Source organism: Ipomoea triloba, chromosome 5 (genome assembly GCF_003576645.1).
Source record: "Ipomoea triloba cultivar NCNSP0323 chromosome 5, ASM357664v1".
In the NCBI taxonomy this organism is placed as follows: Eukaryota; Viridiplantae; Streptophyta; class Magnoliopsida; order Solanales; family Convolvulaceae; genus Ipomoea; species Ipomoea triloba.
The window spans coordinates 24,940,304-24,956,288 of NC_044920.1; the positions used below are offsets into that span (position 1 = coordinate 24,940,304).

At 34.8% G+C, this 15,985-nt stretch overlaps 2 protein-coding genes across 3 annotated transcripts; one reads left to right on the forward strand and one right to left on the reverse strand.

Annotated features, from left to right (window-relative positions):
* Positions 1–9,657: 9,657 nt before the first annotated feature.
* On the forward strand, positions 9,658–11,327 carry LOC116018733 (dof zinc finger protein DOF3.1-like). Of its 2 annotated transcripts, none has more exons than XM_031258705.1 (2): positions 9,658–9,822; positions 9,978–11,327. In XM_031258705.1, the coding sequence occupies exons 1-2, from the start codon at positions 9,804–9,806 to the stop codon at positions 10,859–10,861; spliced, it is 903 nt and encodes a 300-aa protein (XP_031114565.1). In that variant the 5' UTR covers positions 9,658–9,803; the 3' UTR covers positions 10,862–11,327. The 2 variants fall into 2 exon arrangements, with proteins under 2 accessions (XP_031114565.1, XP_031114566.1); XM_031258706.1 differs by having other exon boundaries at positions 9,707–9,822; positions 9,991–11,327.
* A 74-nt stretch (positions 11,328–11,401) lies between these two features.
* On the reverse strand, positions 11,402–14,794 carry LOC116018732 (L-ascorbate oxidase homolog). Its single transcript, XM_031258704.1, has 8 exons — positions 14,628–14,794; positions 14,413–14,522; positions 14,015–14,285; positions 13,585–13,684; positions 12,769–13,114; positions 12,309–12,674; positions 11,995–12,073; positions 11,402–11,908 (listed from the first exon to the last, which is right to left on the reverse strand). The coding sequence occupies exons 1-8, from the start codon at positions 14,772–14,774 to the stop codon at positions 11,711–11,713; spliced, it is 1,617 nt and encodes a 538-aa protein (XP_031114564.1). The 5' UTR covers positions 14,775–14,794; the 3' UTR covers positions 11,402–11,710.
* Positions 14,795–15,985: the final 1,191 nt, after the last annotated feature.

Genomic DNA, 15,985 nt, shown 5'->3' on the forward strand with positions numbered 1-15,985 from the left:
GCTGAGCAAACCCTAACTGTAGGAGGCACCTTTAAGCTCGTACCATACTCAGATCCTCGTTCGCACCAGGTCGGCCCAATTAAAGGGCAAAGTGATAGCCATATTGGTTTTTCCATACAAAAGGGATTTCGAGCTTCCGACCTCTCTTAAGGGGCAAGAGTGCACGGCTACTTACGTTAACCAAGTTGATTGGTCATAGGTATTTATTCCAATTTGATTTTGACTATTGCTATGCAGCAAAAATAATATTTGAGGTATTTTGAAGTCTACAAAATACTTATTGTCAAACTGAACTTGTTAATTTGTTGAAGAAAAAAATACTGTAACGTATATATATATGACAACAAATTGGTCGGTATCCGTGATAACATTAAGCCAAATGAACAATAACTATATGTGGTTAAGATTTAAAGACCAAACTTTAGTACAACGAATCTTATCATCATTTATTTTAATTTGACTTTAACATATTATTATCATACAACAAATTTATTTTAATTTGACTTTAACGTATTATTATCATTCAACAAAAATAATCTATGAGATATCTTTAAAAGTCTACAGAATTGTTATCAATATAAGTCACTTTTTCTGTTTTTTTACTGTAAACTGCTCTCTAGTTTCTATTCGTTTTCTTAAAGTGTCTATATTCATCCATCAATATTGCAAAACAGTTAAACAGAGTCTAATTAATGATGTGGTTCATAGTCAAAAAAAAAAAAAAAAATCAAAAGGAGGAATGCTAGGTAGTACTATCGATTTTGGCGCACCATGAATCCATGATGTAGAATATATGAATAGTTAATTTCAATAATATGAATATTCAATATATTAAAATGAAAAAAAAAAATACTCCGGACATCATACTATCAATTCAATAGAACTATAATTTTATTAGAAGGTCAGGAGTTTGATTATTGTTAACACGTATTTGGTTGAGCTCGTTCGCATGGTCTTTCTAGTATTATTTATTTCTCTAATGCGATTCATGTAATGGAATTACTTCTTCTTTGTTTGTGTACTAAGGAAATTTGCAGTTACTATCCGAATGTGTGAACTAACTAAGTAAACATCATTCTTATGTAATAGTGTACAATCACACAAAAGTAATAATCACATTAAAAAATTCTGTGTAGTAGATAATCATACTCCACAATTACCTTTTTCGAAGTAATGTCTCCTCTTTCAACTGTGTGATTGGAGCCTACAATCCTTGGGGCCGAGCCGTCTGGGCTGGCTGACCCAGTTCAGATATGGTTCAATCATTCAAGATTCAAGAATCAAGAACCAATATTCATTTTGGTCCATATAGTGAGTTTAAAGAAGTCCGGCCCAGTAGCCATTGTAGGACTTATCACCCCTCAAAAGTGTAATAGAATTGTGTTTTACTAGTAACCAAAATGGGCTGGCCGACCCAGTACCCAAACAAACATTCTACGATAGTTATGTGGACTCTGATGTAATTACGGTATGCAAATGTAATTAGAAAATACTTGATGTACTTTCACTTGTGTTCAAATTTAATTGGAGAAAAGAAAAAAAAATGAATGAATAAATATAATGGTTCCTTAAAAAATTGAGCAATTAAAGTATGTCAAATCGTAGGCATATAAAATATGATTACATGTAGAATTACTCATGTAATTAAGGAATTGTGTTTTCCATTGCATCTGTGTTGTTGCTTGCTGATTTGATAACCGTAGTTGCTAGCAAAATAATATAAGATGTGCTTCCATATGGTTCAAACCCACAACCTCAAGCATAACAACACACAAGTTCCAAATCATAAAATCACTCATGATCTTGTGTATTAAAAGGTAAGAAGCTCCACTTATGCATGAAAGTGAGCTGGAAGCAAGTAGTTCGAGGACGCGTATGTGGTCAAGAATGAATGCTGCCCGATGCCGTCCATTTGTCAACCATCCACAAGTCCATTGGTCTGAGTCTTCGCTCTCCTACTGGAATGCAAGGGTTCGAGTCATGTTACTGATATATTTAGTTCTATTTTATTTATTACTTTCATACCCTATTTATTTTTTATTTTATTTTTTACTTCCCTAGCTTGTTTATTTATTTATTATTTGGGCCACCTTTTTTGTCGGTATCTCGAGCTTTGTATGTATTATTTTGGGCCAGCCTAGCGCACCGAGTAATAATATTACTATTTTTTACCCTCATTCTATAGCTCTATACCTGGTTTATGGTGGACCTGATTACAGAAAAAACCATCACATATAGTATTTATATAAAAGATTGAATCCCATCGCTGAATCTCACATATTCTTGTCTTGAAGATTGAAGGTGAATTGTGAAATGTGTTTTAACAGTTTACTAATTCTTTTTTTTTTTTTTGGAAACAACAGTTTACTAATTCTTAAGTTATTTGTATACTATTGTTCACAATGAGACTAGTTTCATACTTTTTACAAATAGAATCAAATCTTGCACTTTGCACTTTATATCGTTGACAATTATTGTGTGTGTGTGTGTATATATGGTTCAAATGTGAATGGTGTGCTCAGGTGCAAATGTGGAATGAGATGAGATTCATTGATAGATCAGCGTCGAAGATTTAAAAAAAAAAAAATTACAGTGGCAATTTGGTCTTTTTGCACCTAGGTTAAATTTAAGATGCATGATTTTTGTGTTGTGTGCTTAGGTGAGTCAATTTAGAGATTTAGATGCATGATTTTCCTTCTTAAGGTGTATTGTTTTTGTTCTTAAGGTGCTTTTTTTTCCTTCTTAAAGTGAGCCATTTTTTACAGTTTGTTTCTTTAATTACCCTTAAATAATGCCTTTTTTTTTAAATCATTGATTTGAGCCGTTGATCTATATTTAATTAACGGCTCATATCTAATCTCATTTTTCATCTGGGAGCATGTTATATATATATATATATATATATATATATATATATATATATATATATATATATATTATGGGAGAGGAAATGCGATCCATAGTGGCATTTGGTCATCTTCTCCATCATTAGTGGAGGCCCCATTTGTTATTCCTTTTAGAAAGGAATATAGTAGCTTACCACCACTATGTTTTGTCCCTAACATTTGATTGATTGATTGATGTTCCTGTCGTCGTAGAATTGAACTATGCCAATCCATGAATATTTTTATAATCTTAGCTATTTGGTCTTAATCTTTATGTAACTACATACGCATTTTTATTTTGTCACATATTACCTTAATTAAGTATAATGAATGCAGAAATAGTGGGACTCAAATTATTGTTGCAAGTTAAATTAAACTTTATGCTACCGCATGAAACATGAGGATAGAATAATTAAAATGACCAATATGATCCGGTGTTAGGTGGAGGTCCAACATATTTTGTTATCAAAACATAGCGCTATTTATTATGTAAGTATAACAAAAAAAAAAAAAAAGTTACGCAGTCTTTACTACTACTTATAACTTTTGGCATAGTTTTAAGCTATTAAGCTCGACAATTGGTATCAGAATAGGTCACAACATGTTGTGTAATTAGCTATTACTTTTGATTTAGTGATAAACGTTGATCTGATATAATGAATCATTACTAGAAACGTTCAAGTTTTCAACTACTGAACAATAGTTTTAAACATTAAATTTATGGTCTACTACAAAAGAAAAGAGCCCACTCTCTCCTCTAAGGGGCAATCAGTAGCGTTTTCACTCTGAGAAATTATGTCATCAGAAATAATCGTTTCAACCCTCTTGAAGATTCAAAAAATCATTTTTACTATTATTGACCACTTATTGGAATTGATCAGCCACCAACAAAAGACGTTGAAAAACTTGGCTGATTAGGTCTTCAAACGTGTTCACGGAATTTCAATATGATCCATATGTGATCGGAAATCTTTAAAAAAAATCAAAAAAAACAAAACAAAACAAAACAAAACAAAACAAAACAAAACAAACAAAAAACAGCAACCATGACCTTCGTCTGCTTATGTTTCTAATCACATTTTGAAAAAGTTTTTAAAACAAAAATGTTCTAATAATCTCCATCTAACTTTTTTATTGGTAAAAAGGTGATCAATTGACAAATTTACAACAGTAAATATACAGTATATTATACTCAATTTCTTTACTCATAAGCTTAAATCTCTCAAAAAAAAAAAAGTTTAATCAACTGACTTCATATTAAGAGTTCAAGTCCCACTAATTTTTTTAAAAAAAATATTTATCGACAACGACTTAACAAGAATTATTGTTCACATATGCATGACTGCCCAAGTACTACACATTACTTGGTATAGTACCAAAAATCTTGCTCAACAGACGACAATAGGAAAAATATTATTTGTATTTTTTTATTTACAAAATGTTTACAACCACTATCCAAATGTACGCTTTGTCTAAAACTTGTCTTGTGATTTTAGCTCATAAAAAACTATAATGAAGTAAACCAACTCAAAGTGTCCATAAGTGATCAGCTCAAATCAAGAAAACCAATAGACAGTTTTCACGAAAATTCGAATTTAAAACATAACCAATATCAAATCAACTATATGACCAACTTTTACAAATATATATATATATGTAAGAAGGTATTGAAATGAGGATATAAATAAGTAGAAATGGTGGAGAATATATATAGAATCTGATATTGGTAACAGGGAATTGCATGTAAAGTGATAATAGAAGGCAAGCGTGGTAGGTAGCCTCCTGGGGGATGTCGGAAACAAATTCTCACTGACAAAATTATACTCTGTATATTTACCATGCTTCAGCCTTTTCAAACTTTGCTTTTATGTTTCAATTTAAATACCAAGCACTATTCTTTTTGAGACATCATTTATTTTGATTTTACGTCACATTTATTTCAAATAATTAATTATTTCTCAATAAACAAGTAAGTTACTGAATACATGCATGCAATCATTATTTATAGCGCCGCTAGTTTAATTAACATAACTAAACACCAATGCATACTAAGAGAAATTTACTTAATACAGCAAGCTAACAAGGTTTTAAGTTCAACTTTTTGTGGGAGCTGCATGCCTATTGGCCTTCTCGATTTGAGACTATCAGGTATGAAAAACCTAGGCTGGTTTACTTATGACTCTTTGTCAATTAAAGTCATAAAGCGGAATTCACCTAAGACATATTTTAGGGTAGCTGCTCCATCATCAAGAGTTTGAGATAAGTGCATAATTAACAAGAAACAAGACATTCATTTTATCTATCCTAACTATATTTCGATACTAAGATGCTAGAGTTGACCCTCCAAATCCCCACCCAATACTACATGCAACAACTTTATCGATTACATTGTTTCTTCCGTTTAGCATGTATATTGGTCTAGTGAATGAAAAATCTCACTTAAGTCTTGTTACCAAACAGGAGGGGTTTTATCCTTGCTACGGGTTTGGATTTGGGATGAGTTCCTTGTGCGAAGGATTGGAATTTATTAATTAATGTGTCAACAACACTACATATAATTATATATAGACCATTTGGTTGAGGATTAGCTCCTAGATGAAGCCAAGAGTGCAGCACACAAATAGCTTAATAGTCTACAAATTATGTGTAAATCCAATTGAAGGGTATGAAAATGATTGTACCCTTGTGTTCATCGAAAGCAAGATATATATACATAGGTAACTAGCAAAGCTATGTAGGTAGAGAAGGAATAATAATGTCTTTAGGGCCCTGGAAAAAGCTGATGATTTTCCTCATCAAGGGTTACCCTCAACAGGGACCCGGGCCCATTTTGCCAATTCAATGTGGTTAGATTTCTTTTCTACATTAATATTTTGCCTAAATAAAAATACCAATTCTAAAATTTTCCTCACTCTACTATACACATCTTATTATAACTTGATAAAAAGAAAAATCTCAAGACTTTTTTTTTTTTTTTTGCATGAAATCTAATATCTTCATTACTGTAAAATCAATATGAATTCAGCTCAAGTCATCACGATTGTAGAGTTGGCCTAACTCTAAACTCTTTAACTTGGTGTGACCATTCAAGACTTGCATTACAACTCTTATTTTTTTTCAGGAAATAAATAAAATTAGTGGAAATAAATTAGAAAATGAGATATAAAAAGTTAGAATAATGGATAAAAAAGGGTGGGTGTACAGAGGGGTCAGTGGTGAGTCAGTCAAGAATCTGAGGGTTGTTCTTTCTTTGTTAAAGTGTGTGAATGTAGTGGCGTTCCGGACGGCACGCGCGGTCAGTGTTCCGCTCCGTATCTCTCTTACATATTTTCGTCTTTTGGATGTATTATGTATATACGTACCATTTTTATAATTTTATTCCTTTTTTTAATCTAAAAAGGGAAATTTTTTGTGACAGGTGAAGATGACCTATTGTGTCCAAGGCATGGAAACTCAGGAAATTGATGATAGAGTTAAAGGTTGGTCCAAAACCTATAATTGAAGCGTATGTCATCACCTATACATACAATATATATAGTTGTATTATCATTCCATATATGTATGCATTATGGTTCTTCTTTTTGGTGGTCCTACTACTCCGGCCGGCCACCACCACCACCTCTATCTATCCTCTGGATGAATGTTTCCCTTTGCATTCACCTCTCGTTTTCCACTTTCACTAATACCACCCCATGTTCCTTTGCCCTTTTATCCCCTCTTCATCTTCATTTTTACCTCTTCTGAATTGAATTCTCGATATTCGATCACTATTAGCTATTTGACTTGGCTAAAAAATCAATATAAATATTCGGTTAATAAGCTTTTTGTTACTCCCAAATGTTAAAATTCAAAAAACTGCTCAAAGCAACTTTTTCAAATAGTTTTTTGAGAAAAGAAATTATACCAAACAGCTATCAGCTAACAACTAATTTACCAAATATCTTTCTGCAATCAGCTACTGTTATCAACTAGTTATACCATCTAACCTTATCAGCTAACAACTATTTACCAAATAGGACCAGAATAAAATAAAATGACTACAGTTGGGAAATTAAAGCTAAGGTTGAACAAGCTAAGAGCCAAGTGATGATAAAAACAAACCCCAAATTGGGAGTGGGACTTGATCTTGATTTGGCGTGAGGGTTACATCAAGTCTATTTAATTTGCATGGAAAATACTTTTGTGTTCAATTTGGTTAGGTAACATAGTGGGCTCTCAGATTCACATGAATATAATTATATATAGTTCTTATCCGAACACATAACATATATAATGTGAAAACTGATATTTTAACAAACTTCATCAATTCCCAGCATGACATACATGCATGCATAATCATCTGATCTTGTCATAAACCGTCGACGACGATGATGATCTCTCTGACTTGGCTTAGCTTACCCCGATGATTATTCTTAGTATTAATTATTAAAAAGTTTGGGGTTTTGGTCAATTTTAACAACCAGGAATCCAAGATATCTTTGTTGATAAATATATTGGCCGACATCAATCATATAATTACGCTTTCATATGACTGTGTATGTCCGTGGAATATAATCACCCCCCGCCCCATCGACGTGCGCTCGTCGTGTAGCATTCAACGGCAATCATTTCTCTATCGATTTCCTTTCTCCTATGAACAATTTTGCTTTATTAAACTAATTACCTCGTCCTACTATACGTTAGTTTAACCTAGAATTGAATTTCTGGCCCCAGAGTTGGCCAATAGAATAGTTGAGAGTAAATCACAGTAGCTCAACATTCTTTTAAATCAGAGAATCAGGTGTCTAGAAGAAATTTACCACATTAAATGAAACTTTCACATTGTGACTGTTAAAATTTGATCTTCTGTTTTTCAATTGTCTACTATTTACCACCCACAACTTAATTGAGTTACTCGTGTGAACGAATAAATAATTGAATTGAATTTGTTGAGTTTATTATGTATATATGTAGATGTGGGCAGGCAGGCATCATATCGATGACCATGCACGTTTTTTCATGTGATAAGCCCTCTCCTTGGATTTATAATGATTGTTCCTTAATGTCATCATATGCATAATTCATTATGGAAACCTCAGTGCTTTGAGAAAGGTTGACTGTTTAATCAACATGATTGATGCAATAATCATGCATTATGAATGCTATGTTATCCACTAATTTTCTTTAGGTGCGGTTTAGTTGGGGAGGTTTTACCTTAAAAAGGAAAAAAGTAAGGCTAATGTTGAGGAAAAATGAAACTAAGAGCAAGAAATCAGATACAAAGATGAGAAAATGGAGAAGAAAATTTAGCTGGTTCGTCAATTTGGCTAGGTTTATGGGAATGAAAGAAATTCTTTTACTAATTGAGATAGTACATTTAGGTTTACAAGCATCATGTATATATTAATCATAATGGTACATGCATTTACAAAATTACATGGTACTACACTGCAGGTACTGCCGGTTGACATTGAAAATTTGATAAAGATAATATTAAAATATTTCAATATATTTAGATAATATTGATATTATCTAATTTGTTAATTAGATAATATCAGTTTCAAATGTACGAAAATATTTGTTATCCTCTTACTCCACTATGTTCGAGCACTTTATCTCCTAGTAACATATAAGACCTAAATAGATTATGAGTAACTTATAGAGCATAAAGGAGTCAAACCTAGGCAAAACTAATAATTACTATACCTTTCATTTACAATTCCCCATTATATTAATTCTTGTTAGGGTTGGAATATTAAAAGCCATCACCATCAATCAGGAACACTCTACAAACACAAAAAATCTCTAAGACAAAAATTATATATATATATATATATATATATATATATATATATATATATATATATATATATTGTAGCATGCTCAAAAGGAGGCGTGAAGAAATGTCCATTCTCTTTCCTCCATATATATACGAATTATAACTAAACTCCAAAATTAAGAACAGACACTTTGTTTTTAAGTATTGACCAAGCTAAGTGGTCTTTGCATCTTACTTTCCTTTTTCTGCAGTTTTTTTTGTATGAAAGATCCTATTCTGGGATCGGACAAATACATATTGTTTATCCATAACTAAAATTGTATATAATTAACTAATCCGTAAAGCACTTGATCAAGATGGTATAGGCGTCTCCCAAGTTAAGAGAGTGCCTACTTTGAATGGATGCCAAGCATTTTATTTTGGAGTATCGTTATTCAAAGAAGAGTAACTCCACCATTCTATCATTAAACACGTGGTGCTAACTGTTATACAAAATATAACAAACTAAATTTACGCTTCACTATTAGCTATAACTTTTGATGTAATGATAAACATAGGCTTATGACAATCTCTTCCCACATAATCTAGAATATACACGGGATAAACATTAGAATATACACTGGATAAACATCGCCTTATCACCCTAACTGGCAAAAGACTATAAAAAGGTAAATTAATTTAACTTGTTCATAGCTGGCCAACTCAAATCAAAAGCCAAGAAGGCCAATAGAACACTCTTGCTAGAGTCAAAAACTAGTAACATTTTAATTATCAAGTCAACACATCAACTTGGTTAGGATTGCCTCAATGCCATATATATTATACTAGGATAGCTTGATACAACTTCACAAGTATAACAAGTTGTAATAAGTATCATTATTGGTGCTACAGTTTGCTACATCTACATGTTTATATTAGGTACAACACCATACATGTGAGGATCCACACTTTAAAATTTTCCATCAATTAACTTATGTTGTTCAATAGGATGAAAATAATTTAGGTTTAATAATTGCGGAAACTTCTTTACACTTCTCCTCAATCACTTAAAGTTGTCCTATTCCTATATATATACAGTAAAGCTTCCAATTTTTCATGCCTTACAATATCCCTATATTTTTCCCTGGAGAAAAAAGCTAAAGAGAAAAGAGCCAAGATTGATGAACTCCCAAAGGCAAGGTGAGCTTAGAACGAAAACCACGAGAATCACACTTTGCTAGCCAACAAACAACAAAATCCACTTTTCTTTCTTTCTATGATCTTTTGCTTTCCCATTTACAACTTAAAGCTAGCCTAGCTAATAATCCAGCTTTTCTTGGTTTAATTTTATATAGATTCTTGTTATAGAGACCAAAAGATGATTCAGGAGCTTTTAGCAGCTGGGAATGGTGGGCTGCTTGGAGGAGGGGAAAGTAATAATAATGCTCCAAAGCTATCCATTACAGATAATTCGTCTGGTCCTTTGGTTTCGTCTTCTCCGACGTCGAGGTCGGAGAATTTAAGGTGCCCGCGCTGTGATTCTTCCAACACGAAGTTCTGTTACTATAATAACTATAATCTCACCCAGCCGCGCCATTTCTGCAAGACTTGCCGCCGCTACTGGACAAAAGGAGGCGCGTTGCGTAACGTCCCCATCGGAGGCGGCTGCCGGAAAAACAAGAACGCCATCGTGAGCGCGTCTATGGGGAAATCCGCCGCCGCCGCGAGCACGAAGTGGAAGTCTAGTTTTCTTGGCGGATTGGAACCGGAGATTCCATCGTCGAAAAGTTTCCTGTTTGGACCGCCTCAGAACACTAATCATCAGTACCCCTTTCTTTCCTTACTAAGATCCGGTCAAAACCCTAATCCCGGCGCGGTGATGATGAACTCCGGCGGGGAAGCTCCGGGTTTGTGGAGAAACGGTCAGCATCGAGGGCAAGTGCAAAACGGGTTCATTCTCGCCGGCGGCGAAGGTCAGGCCGTGGGAATGCCAGAGCTGATATATCAAAGACTCATGAAATCTTCATCATCGTCGTCCGCGACGAACAACTACAACGTTAATTGCTACGAGCACTCGCTAGCGCTCCTCGGCAATGCGGCTTCATCTTCGTCGTCCTCCGTTTTGTCGCCGGCGATTTTGGAGTCGGCTCCGGTGTCGGCAGCCGGGGAATTCGGTTACTGGAACCCTTCACTTTCCACGTGGTCCGACCTTCCGACAACCGGCGGCGCATATCCGTGAAGACTCCGGCCGGTTTTTGCAGTAGCTAGCACGTAAAGCTGCTTTTGCCACGGACCAAGTTTGACTCTCATTCCTCACCTATAAATATATTTTATTACTTAGAAACAACTTCCCATTTTATGTTTAGTTGTTATTAATTTCTTGTCTCTTTTTTTTTTTCTTTTTTTTTTTTTTCCACTCTTTGTGATATGATGTTGGGTTGTGGTATAAAACTTCACATTTGTGCATTGTCTAATGTTATTAGTCAGGGTATGTTCTAGGCAAATCCCACCCATACTGCTCTTATTAGCTAGGATCAAACTTGTAACCTTATGGTTATCAAGTAAGCAACATGACCAATATGGTTGGGGTTGTCCCGAATGTTGTTCTTGGTTAGTTGTTTTCATAGGCGCACATATCTGCTAAGAAAGAATTAGGTATAGTTGAAGGAAGTGTTCCAATCTGTCAAACCGATAATTAAACTGCACATTTATGTTTTACATATTATATTATATGATCAGATCAACATGCATCACATTAATTAATCGACTTCACTATAACTTTGAACATATGAATATTTTCGTATTATTCATTGAAATGCCATACAATAAATGGTACATTTATATAATTTGATACAGTATCGGGCTAGACAAAGATTCATGGGCTCAAGAATAACTGCTAATTAAAAAAACACCAAATTAAAGACAAGCTTCATTGATAAGAATGAACCTGTTTAACTAACCAACCAACCAAACAAATTTTTGAAATATGATGATAAAATGGAACATGTTTCAATTTTTCTTACAGACAGTCACACTCTCGTAACTGGAATCCATCCTGGGTGTTTTAGTGTATCTTCATTTGACTAGCTTAGCTTAGTTTAGCCTTGCCACAGAGTAAAGTGTCTGGTGGCATGTCGTTTTCGGTGTATAAACTGTGTTCATTGTTCCACACTCTAAGGTACACTTGCTGTCCTAGGTAGTTCCTTGGCCAAACTGAAGACCTTAGATTCCACATTCCCTTGTTGTCCAAAGACGCCAATATTGCTGTCCAAGAATTCGGATACACCTGCGACTCACGCTCCATCTCAATTAGGAATATGTATGATATCTCCACATATAATAACTTTAACATTGAAGAATATATATGTTTACCTGCACGGTGTATCTAGTTGTGGCATCAACCAGATTGTATTTTTTCCTCAAGCTAGGGTCCCAAACACCACCCCCATACCTAAAATTGAAACCAAAACAACATTATTAATGTTCTGATTTTAATTCCTAGTAAGAACTGTCTATTGACCTTTTTGAATTGATTTAGTGAGTTGGTTGATTATAGACAATTTGAGTTAATTTACCTTTTTGTGATTTTATACTGGTTAAGGTCACTTGGTAAATTTTACCTATTTGGATGGCTTTCTCTTATCTCACAAATGAGTAATTAATGGACAAATATTATAGAGTATTACCCGACAGCCCAGAAATCTTGGCCATCAAGGTGATAAGACTGGAGGGTTTTCTCATTGTTCTGGAATATGATCTCCACAAAGTCATGAAGCTCAAGACCGAAGACGCTGACTCCATGAACGGCCGTGCCGGCCGGAGGTGTATCCTTGATTGCGTTCACGGTGAAAATTCCGGGGATGTTGAGCCAATCTGCCAGCTTCAACGGCGTTGTCGGGTTAACGTACGACACCTTGTTCACAGCATAACGTGTTACGCCGCCTATGTTTTCTTTTGTGTTTGCCAACACCAGTGTCCTCGTGATCGGAATCGTCCCGTAATGGTACGATCCTTGCGGGTTCGGCCTCGCAGCATTCGCCGTCAAATTCCACCTTTACAATCAAGCGAAAAGAGTTTAATTAATATTATGAAAAATTGAATTAAAAATAACAGACATAAAATGGGACAGAAACAGTATTATTTTACCTAAGAGTTCTGGCTTGTCGCATTGACCAGTGATATTGGCCGGCGGGAGGATCCGGCAAGTTTCCGGGGACCTTGGTTACAGATCCATCGTAGTGAAGGATTGCAGATGCTGTGATATTTGGCTTTACGAAACGACTGGATGCGACAATGTAATAATCCTTAACATCTGCGTTTAAGGTGACCAGGAACGCCGCGGATTGGCCGACATGGATGTCGAATGAATCGAACTGGTCTTGCATCGTGTGACTGCCTTCAACTTCCACCAGTTTCAGTTTATGGTTCTGGATCCTAAAGTTAATTGAGGTTGTCATGCCCACATTTGACACCCTCACCATATATGTGCTCCCTGATTCAAAAATGAAAACGAAACACCCAGAGTTACATACATCTCAATTCGAGTATATATAATGTATAAAATATAATTTAGATATTTAAGATATACAGATTCTTCAATTTTCGAGCATATAATGTATAAAATATAATTTAGATACTTAAGATATACTCCCTCCGTCCCATTTTATCTGTCTTACTTTCCTTTTTAGTTTGTCCCAAAATAATGTCTTCTTTCTAAAATTGAACATAACTATCATTCTACATTTCCCAATTTACTCTTTTGACTTTTCAACTTTTTAGATCATTAATGAGATAAGTACAATTGTACTTTGTACAAATTACACTTACTTTTGAAGGGCAAAATTGAAAAGTTAATATCATTTGCTATGTTGCATTAAAAACCGTGCAAAAAGTAAATAAGACAAACAATTAGGGACGGAGGGAGTAACAGATTCTTCAATTTGGGATAAGAACAAGACTAACCTCGTTTGCCTGTAAAGGTGACAGAATTTGGGCGTCCATTGATAAGAAGGCCATTGGGGGAAGGGAAAGGCTTCCCGGTATTCAGTTGTTTTTGCAGTTGCTATAGGTCACCATTTAAAACAAACAAAACATTAGTTTGAATCTATCAGTCATGAGTAATCTAAGTAGACTAGAGTCATAATGTATGATGTATCCTCTAAAGGATTGTTGGGTTAAAGTGTAAAGGGTCAAATCTGACACTCTACTTATGAAAAATGTGGTATCAAAGTTAAGGAAATAAAGTTTGGGCAATTGCTACAACTTTTATCATAGTATGTAGTAAGAGTTTGATCTGAACAACTGATATAAAAAACAGGTCAATCTGATCCAAACAGGAATATAATAATATATACAGTGAAGTCATCATCATCATCAAATTAAAGTATTAGACCTTGTGATCAGTGTTCCACCAGTCGCTGACGATGAGAGTATAAACGCCGGAGGGTTCAGGGTACGGAATTGCAATGACAGAGCGGCGGATGATGTTGAGAGCTCCATAACCGCCGGCGGCCCTATGCAACTGAGTTGACAGGAAATATGAATAAGTCCCAATCTGATCTTTCATCTGCATTCTGTAAGTCCAGTTTGTGTTTGGGAGAATCGGACAGTTCGTCCCCAGAACTCCATCCGTCCATGAACTCTTTCTCTGTTTGATTCCATTCCTAAATTCATTTTCATTCCCACAAAATTAAACCAAACAACAACAAATTAAATTAATTAGATTAAACACATATAACAGTACTCTAATCTTCTGCAATTAATTAAGAATCTGCGGGGGGCAGGACTCACCATGTGAACAGTATAGGCTCGTCAAGCTTGTTAATCACATTAACAATCACATTCTCGTTAGTAATAACGTTAATCTCAGGTCCCGGGAATTGTCCGTTGATCAAGATTCCCTGCCATTAATTAATGAAGTTTTCATATCATTAATTCAGGAATTACCGGGTGTACACCCTCGAGACGAGTATGGAGATTAGTATAATAATGATTAATTAAATTACCCGTTGTTTGACGCCAAGAGGAGAAATAGTTCCATACTGGACTACCCAGTTGTAAAACCTGTATGGGTCTTCAGCTTCCACCATGGAAATGCAGAAACAAGCTAAAACTCCCAGTAGAAAACGCAGAAAACCAGTAGGTTGTCTCATTTTCTTGACTGGATGGTGATAACAGTCCTAGAAGGCCCAAGTGATTATTATGGGATGATATGATGGAGGAGTTGAAGTACGTGTGTGTGTGTGATCTCGATCCTCAGTTGAACCGAGGAGAGATCGAATTGAAGAGTACGATGTCAGATAGTAATTAATAATAACATGCATGTACGAGAAAGATGATGAGAGTTTATATAGGAAATTAAACTAAGTATGGACGCGGGAAACTTCTTGGGTGTTTGATGGATCGAACACACACATTTCCAGATGAAATCGAAGCTCTTTTGCGCCGCAAGTCATGCTCATTAATGCCTACCCCCTTTCTACTTTATATTTACTTTTTTTTAATTACTCAAGAGTGATTAGAATAGGTAAATTGCAAGTAGTCGTTAGTTTCCCATATTGCTTGTACAAGATTTCTATCTCTTTTGATCGGTCAAGGTCTCTCATTAACACCCTCATCATCCGTTCTCCCAATAACCCTAGGTTATTAGTAATTTTATTAAATTAGTTATTTATGCATTGGTCACCCATATATTTACACTAAAAATTTCTTTCTCACTCAAATTTATAAGTTTGAATTCCAAACATAGCTATTCAGACAAATCATTGCCAAATATGTCTCAATTTACATATGAATTTCCAAATCCAGCAACAGTTCCATTTTGACGTGCAATGGTATATATGAGCGGTGGATGGAAAGTAGGGTGGAGAATGTGAATTTTCCTGAGTGTCGTTTTTACGGATAGAAAATTTGGATGTTGTTGATATGTACCAAGTCACACACACAAAAAGACAAGAACCCTTCAAGTACTAGAGCCAAGGTGTGTGCAAACATAGTGTTCAAAGTTTCAAGGTAATCAAGTGTGCAAGTATGAAAAACAAGCTAACAAATCACTTTAACAAATCAATTAAGATGGAATGGGTATGGATCCGGATTAGCCTTTCCTTGCAATGGTGCTTTCAAGTGTCTAAAGTAGAAAGTGTATAATTGTGTTAATTGGATCTCAAGTGAGATGATTGCCAATGCTATTGCCAAGTAATTAATTTACAAATTTATTTTGAATTAGCTAATTAATTGGACTGTGTTTAGAGGGCTTTAAAATAGATTCATAGTCAGATAAGGAGTAGTGTTAGGCTACAAAGAGGGCATGTGAGATGAAAATCAGGCAGGGTAAGGTTGACAAGAATTTCTTGAAAGTCTCAAT